Below are 7,855 nucleotides of genomic sequence, written 5' to 3' on the forward strand. Positions count from 1 at the left end.
AATAAATAAATATGCATATCTTAAGGGAATAATCTCACTTTAATATTTATCAAATAGTGGTCAAATGCTAATGATGCAAAGGCACCTGTTAAATCTGTTAATACTTTCATTATTCTTCTGTCATGGAGTCTATGGCAGCCCATACAATCACATTACATTTGTGCATCAATACAGTCAGTTATTAAAGTATTTACAGGGGGGGGCTGATTCATAACAGTTCAGCTAATCTAACAAAACATGTAAAGGATGGTAAGAAAAAGATGAAACATTTATGCTACAATGCTGTAAGGTAGAAACAAAGCTCAAAATAAGGCCAAATCGGTTTAAAAAGACAAAATGAACTGTGTGTAAACAACTTATTGTAGGCCTGTCTAACCTCGGTGACTCTTTGACACTGAATTTGAGCAATGTGAACAAACAGGTTTAGGAAGAAAGAAAAAAAAAGTTTTTTCTCTTAAACTATTTGAAACGGTTTGTAAAGCTATGGACTACCTGCTGAGTTCACCAGTAACTGATTATAAAGCTTCTGTCGCACTTCTTCACAATGAAACTGAAATAGTAAAGAAACAGCATGTTATCATGAAAATACCACTGAGATAGATTCTGAATGCTCCATTCATTAACTGAATATTTAAAAAAATATATATATATAAAAAAAAAGTGCTTGGCATGACTGGTCTGATGAGTGTGTGTGGAATGTGAGCAGACCGCTCAGATGAGTTCAGGTTTAAGAGTTTCACTGCACATCACACACACACGCGCGTGCAGATGAGTTTACCGTCTATTGGCATGCTCTTATTAAAAACCCATAATACGCGCAGATGTCTCTAAAATACGCTACATAAAACAAATAAATCATTTGACACCAAGTAGAGAGACTTGAAGACAGGCTATTATAATTAGATTCATCACATGACTACAGTCTTCTGATTTCAACTGTTTCGACTAATTGCTTGTTATAAAATGTAACGAGTCAGTTGCACTCATTTAACCGGAGTGACACGCAGAGCTTTCAAATATACCAAAGCTAAAATATGGACGGTTCATTGGGCTTCAGTGATCATTAATTACAACAAATCAGCCAATTAATTATGTAACTTTCACAAAATACTGCTTGTGTTTGTCAGTATCAATACATCTATGACAAAATCCGAAGCGAAAACACATAAACCGATGCCCCACGACTCATAATATAGACACTGAAACATATTTTTGTGCACAGACTAGTTGACTCTTACCTCACACAGCCGGACAGTTTCACGAGCTCATCTCATTCACTGCACACGCGCTCTTACCGAATCACGGTCATGACGTCACAGAGGTGTGTTCACGCCTGCGAGATTGAATTAATGTTTTTGCAACCTCAAAATCCTTATCATTTAGTTTTGAGCTAGTATCTCTGTGTTGTAGGAAACAGAACAGAATATTCTAAAATACCTTTTATTTACTTTGCGATGTAAAGTAAAGCTCTTATTATTAAAAATAAATAAATAAATCAGAACTCTTCATCAAAAGCAACTTAATTTCTGTTTAATGTAGTTTGATCAGTGGTTATGTGTAGGCCTATTTTGTTTGTGTTTTCCAAATCTTTCAAAACAGCAGAGATCAGGAAGTACGCGTTAACGTTGGTAACTCAGGTTGTTGTACTGTTTTGTACTGTACGTCAAACTTTGGTTACTTACAGAGAGATGGTGCTATCCCGCTACTAGGCTACTGAACTGCAGCGTAACATACAAAATAAAATAAAAATAAAATGTACACATAGAGGCCTACATCTCACAAATAGGCTATATACACCAGGGACCATATACAGTATGTGTGTGTGTATTTAAAATTAACTCTAAAATAAATTGTATTATTAAGCAAAGTGCATTAATATAACTCCAAATTCAAAAACATAATTTAAAACATTAATAAAAACGACCTGAACCACTGAAAAATAAATAAATAAAAATGGTTACCTCTCCCTGCTCTCTACACTTCACCATAAAATATATGGCAAATTACTAGAGAACGTTCAGTCCTTTTTGTCATATAAAAAGTATACCTCTGGTATATTGATTTATTCATGTAATTATTAGGCTACTTCCACATTATTCTGGATAAATCTGAAACAGCATTTCTTTATAAAATAAATAATATAAAAATATAATAAAGGTGACGACTTTTATTTCTTTTTTTTCCACGTCCTTCGCTGTTAATAACTACAAGCAATAATTATGCGGTGGTGACTTCATAATAAAGGTGTAAAGGCCCCTCGGTTGAAATCACAGTAGTGTAATCACATTAAGTAAGCCTTAATACAGGCACATAGCACACTTCATTCTGCTTGATTTATTAGCTATTTTCCTCATGGGGACCAAAAATGTCCCCACAAGGACAAGGATTTTGGATATTGCCATATTTGTGGGGACATTTTGGGTATACCTGAACCACACACACGCACGCACGCACGCACACACACACACACACACACACACACACGTATGTAACTCCTCCAAATGAAACTTCATTTTTTTTTAGACATAACACATATTTTTTAAGTTTAACATAAGTTTCTAGCAGAAGATGGATGCATTTTTCTCAGTCCTGTTACCAAAACTCATGCGTCTTTTAAAAAGCATGTTTAAAAACACATCAATTAATTCCTTTCTTTTCCCTTCAATAAGTGATTACTGTCAAAAAATTATTGGTTACAAGTTCAAATAATTGATGTTTGTGATAAAAAAAATATTTGTCACTATATATGCACACATATTTTTCTAGAAAAAAATTAATAAAAAATTAAGGTTTGTCATTTTTTATAATGTAATTTATTAAACAACTGGATAAATGATAGACCAAACATAATTGAAAAACAATTGTGTTTTAAATGTATTTTTAAGGAAAAAAAATTATTAACAGGAATAAAATAGGGTTACAGGATTGAACATTGAGTAACAGGAATGTGCGTCTGTATTTGTGTGAGGACATGCTGAAACAAATTCCATAAAAGATTTGTAAAACATTGTAAGTACAGATTTGTCAGGAGAAGGGAGAAAGACTAAGAATATGTTGAAAATTAGCAGCTTAAACGTCTTCATTTAAGAATGTATTCTCTCGGTTCATCCTTTGCTCAGGGACCACTTCTGGCACAGGTGCAATGATTCGTTTATAGAATATAGCTGTTCTTCCTAATATCAGCACATTTGCAAATGCAGTTCAAAAAACAATAATTAATATTAAAAGACATTTTATAAAAACAAGGATTCACTGAACCATTCATAAAAACAGTCACTTGTCATTCCTGAATGAATCAGCGTTTTTGGGGAGGCTCCTCGCTAAAGAACCTGGAGGGGGCAACAGGGAAAATGGCAATTCCAGCCACTTTCTCATTTATCCATTGCCTGTCAGGCTACTACCTCTAGCCTAGAGACTGGTGGGGGAACTGAGATAGACTACCTATCTCTTCTAAGGAGCCCTTTTCGGCTGATGGTTGCTTATATATTTGTATCAAGGAGACATACTGACATCGTACAGCCACCTCAAACAAAAATGCTGAAGAGGATTACATAAACTGGACATCCATATTTCTATTTTGTCTTTAACCTTTTGCAACCTTGCCTAAAGTACTGGAGGCTACAAAAATATGAGGAAATATGAGGAAGCGGGCTGCAAATATTGACAGCACCCACATGAACTCTCTATCAACATGCCCATTCCTTTTCAGAAACACGTCAATATAGATTCAGACATCACTATTCCTATGGGTTATAGGGAAGCATATCTCCAAATTTAATATACTGGTGAGGGCAACAGATGAGACAGATTGAGTCCACTGAGCTGCTCTGTCAGCATCCTAACTGCTATCCTGCCCCAGCGGGAAGAATTACATCAGCTTGATCTAACCAAGAGGGGCAACAGATAAGAGAGTGTGATATTAATGACTCAGTCCATTCCCTGATCTGCCATTTACCCATTCACTGGGCCCTAATTCCCTGCAGTAGTAAGATTTAGAAATGTTCCTGTAGAAAAGAGCCAGACAGGAGCGAAGCTTCCTCACAGCAAACAGATAACACACAACGCATGTTTGTCATCACCTGTAATGTAACAGAATCATGGTGATATGCACTTTCTGAAACACATTTTATTAATTGGATTCACACACAAACAAACACACACACACACACACACAGTTGCTTCCTGAAGATAGGCTGATGATTGCAGTCATCAAGATTGCAGTTTATACATATTCCTTGAAAGGGAACTTTATTGTATAAAGCACCATACAAATAAAGGTGACTTGACTTGATGAAAAGAAAATTAGAATAACTTGAAACACAGGAGATGAAGGGTGACCAGAGAAATCAGGTAAATCCAGGAATAGTAACTGAAACAGTCTGTGGAGAGGAAGAGCTTGGTGAAGTGTGACAGTGTATTAATGAAAATAATACTTTTTATATTTACACTATGCATGTTTGTCATCTTAGGAGACATTACGTTACATATTTTCATGTTGTTTTGAGGTAAACAAGATTTTTTTTAACTGTGTAACAGGTATTGAAATTACACTGTTAAATATATATATATATATATGATGTACTGTTGAGTAGAATTTGCCCAAAATTGTTCATTGTCACATCCTAAGTGGTTACCTGATGGAAATGAGGGATTCTCGTTTAAGTGTTGTGATATCATAAGCTGACTTATTCCTGTTCTGTCTCCTCCTCTTCCCTTTCTGTATTGAAACCTCATGGGAGAAGAACAAAAGGGGAATTTCATCTGAGAGGCTGCTTATTTGTTTTCTGTATCAGATTAAATGTCACCGGCCATACATTTAGTTTGGCTTCATGTGTCACCGGTTACATAAAAACAATACGATTTAGGAAATTTAGCTAGACCTATAAGACTGATGCTTGCAGGTTCCTGTTGTTAATCATAGGATACACCTAAAAACTTTTTTTCCCCTCAAATTTTATTTTTAAAACTCAGAAGGCACAGAATTGTTGAAATGACATCTCAGGTTAGGCTTTTGCCAAGTACATTTGCTCTTTGAAGGATTTTGACTTTTTGACCAGGGTAGGTGACAAAGTGTTGATTAGGCCACCAATACATTTCATGTTTATTTCAGTTGTTACAGGAAGTGCTGTATTCACAGATAACAACAAAAAATACCTAAACAAAAACAACAATTTTAAATGTACAAAGGAAGACCACAACAAATAATAACTGAAATAACTTTAGATTATTATTTTTTTTTTGTCTCGAGACCCATGGATTCATTGCTTCACTTCCGTAAAGCACTTTGTAAACACTACTTAAACTATGTCTTCTTTTTTGTGCTGCTTAGCTGAATTGAGCTTGTTTCATAACTTTATGAACTTTACACGGCTATTAAACCGATCTAAAGCAACACTAAATAATTGAGCTGAATAATGGCACAGTTTTTTTTTTTAAGCTGCTACAGCAGAATTGGAATTTTGCCTCATATCTGATCAGGTGTATTTACACATATTCTTATGATATATAATCTTCCTTATCAGTAAAGGTTAAACCTAAAAACAATAGGCAGTGTCAGCAACTCTCTTATAAAGCCTGAAATGAAAACAGCTATGTGTCAGACAGAATTACAGAGATTGCATGTGAAAAGATGCAGATACATTTCATGTCAACAAAAATATTTTTTAATAGATAACACATCATGAAATACATGGGAGGGAACAAAAGACATAAAAAACAGGTTTAATGTAAAAATACTATTCCCAACACAGACCTGATTTTGTTAAGCAGAGTTTAGATTGGTGATGTGTCTCCAGTTTCAATGAGCTCATCTAAACTAAAAAAAAATCTGGATGAGAGACTGTTATTATAAAACTTCTTGCATCAAAATTATACAAAAGCTCCAAATGTTCTAGTTAAAAGTAAAGTTAGACTGGATACAGTACAATTAATCTCCAATGAAAAAGGGGGAAAGAGTCAACAGGGGATGAGGAAGACACCAGATGAAGACTCCCTCAGGGTACCAGTATAAATAATAGTATATGATTTGGTTTGTGCTTATTCAGCTGGCTCTCCTGTATCTCCTTTAGTTTTGGGTTCCTGCCACCATTCAGCCAGGAAAGACTCCTCGTAATCCCCGATTCCCTCAAACTCTTCATCAGGAGGATTTGACAGAGCTGATGCTGCTTCCTCTGAACTTACAGTATCCTGTTAAGAAACACACAGTTCATAACCACGTTAATATCATCAGTCTAATGAATAGGACAATAGGACACACTCAAAAACATGTCTGCCTATTGACAATTTTAACAGCTATTAGCCGGAAGGAAGTAACGTCTTTGATCCTTGGACATTTCCAGTTAGTTGTCTCACCCATTCAAACCATTGGTGGGAGGGCATCACACAGTGATATTGAGGTAATTTATTTCATCGTGCAATTAAAAAAGTGAAAAATAAATTTAGAACCATGTTGTTCAGTGGTTGGTCGCTCTCTCAGGCCTGGAACTAACCTGCTTTTAGAAATGAAAGTGTTTAACCCACCCCCCCCCACGTCTAGTCAACTGTAGGATATATGTAACACACCTTTTATCTCTTTTAAACAACATTTTTGCCTTAGAATGATCTGTATTTTCTTTATGTTCACTGGTTGAGAATGATATAGCATAATTTGAGCTAGCATTGTGGCTCCATGATCATTTTTGTATGTAGCTAGCTAATGTTTTGATATGTTTGCATTGAAAAAGCCACATTTTTCCTTCAATTTCATTCCATTTAATGTGGGCTGTAATTAGCAGTATGCGGGAAGTACCACATATGGAAGAAGTCCTTGTGGTGGGCTCTACCTGGAAAGCAAGAGACTCGCCCCCACGATGACTGGCAGGCGAGCAGCGCTCAGCACAGCGGTAGATGCCAGGTTACCGACAGGGAGCCTTTACAGTGGAAACACATCATATGGGATTACCAAAAGGAAATCACCACATATGAAGCACTTAACCCAACTAGACGGGCTCACCTGAAAAGGGGCATACCATTAATAATTGGCCTGGTACGAGATTCCTCTGTCAAATTCAGCTATCGACGAGCGCTGGAAAGAGTAGTATGGCATCCAGTGTTCACCAGAAATGGGGGACTCTCATGGATAGAAAAGCACACAGTATTTCCTCAGAGAGGGCAAAGGCACTGTGTGCAAGCAGCACTACACCAAGTTCATTAGCCTAAAGCCTACCTGTTCATACCCAATCACACCCGGGACAAAACCAGCTCAACCTGGAGATTGTTAAAACTTGCAAAGTTTTCCTGGTTGGCATCAGTCTAATATTCCTTTCCAGTGACAAAACAATCACCCAATCATCTGGTGATTGATCTCTGATGTTTTGGAGGAGGGAGACATTGCATGAATGAGAGAGGCTTCTGTTTCCCCGTCTATTTTGCTGTTGCTGACAAAGGTGTCCAGCTTCTCAGACCAGCTTCAAACCTTGGAAAGGTACAGGATCCACGACAGGAAGTGTAAACCCAACTTCTTCCACTTTCAAACTCATGACAAGTTAACTGGTTTAAGGTAAAGCTTTCTCTAGCCAGTTTTTCCATTGTTCTTACCCCAAGCTACTGCTGGTGTAAGCCCATGGATGCTGGATGTGCAGCCCATGATTTTTAGTATCACGCTAACTTGACTTGTCTAGCATTTCTACATGTATAGCAGCCATTCCATTCCAGTGTCTGTTGAATTCCAACACAGGCACACCTTATTCTGCTTAATGAAATACCGATTAGGTGATCCTCTCAACCAAGTCTTATTTAATGATAGTATAAACAGGGATTGAAATGAACTTTTTCACTCACCAGCCAATTTGGCTACTAAATTTTTAAGTTACCGGCC

General features: G+C 36.6%; 2 protein-coding genes across 4 annotated transcripts in view; both read right to left on the reverse strand.

The window, feature by feature from the left end:
• LOC107658001 (oxysterol-binding protein-related protein 3-like) overlaps nt 1-1,302 on the reverse strand; it is a 41,719-nt gene extending 40,417 nt beyond the window's left edge. Inside the window, exons 1-2 of one of the 3 annotated variants that reach the window (XM_016446376.1) lie at nt 1,239-1,269; nt 493-550 (exon numbers count right to left, since the gene is read on the reverse strand). The gene's annotated coding sequence lies outside the window, so the exon portion shown is untranslated. Of the gene's footprint in view, nt 1-492; nt 551-1,238 lie in introns of all 3 variants that reach the window. The other 2 variants (XM_016446378.1, XM_016446377.1) reach the window with 2 other exon arrangements.
• Nucleotides 1,303-5,647: 4,345 nt separating this feature from the next.
• The window catches only part of LOC107658003 (synaptonemal complex protein SC65-like), a 20,237-nt gene continuing 18,029 nt past the window's right edge, over nt 5,648-7,855 (reverse strand). Inside the window, exon 7 of the mRNA XM_016446381.1 lies at nt 5,648-6,186. Coding sequence (XP_016301867.1) covers nt 6,037-6,186 — 150 coding nt within the window. The 3' untranslated portion in view covers nt 5,648-6,036. The remainder of the gene's footprint in view (nt 6,187-7,855) is intronic.

The sequence above is a fragment of the Sinocyclocheilus anshuiensis genome, unplaced genomic scaffold (genome assembly GCF_001515605.1).
Source record: "Sinocyclocheilus anshuiensis isolate Anshui unplaced genomic scaffold, SAMN03320099.WGS_v1.1 scaffold547, whole genome shotgun sequence".
NCBI lineage: Eukaryota > Metazoa > Chordata > Actinopteri > Cypriniformes > Cyprinidae > Sinocyclocheilus > Sinocyclocheilus anshuiensis.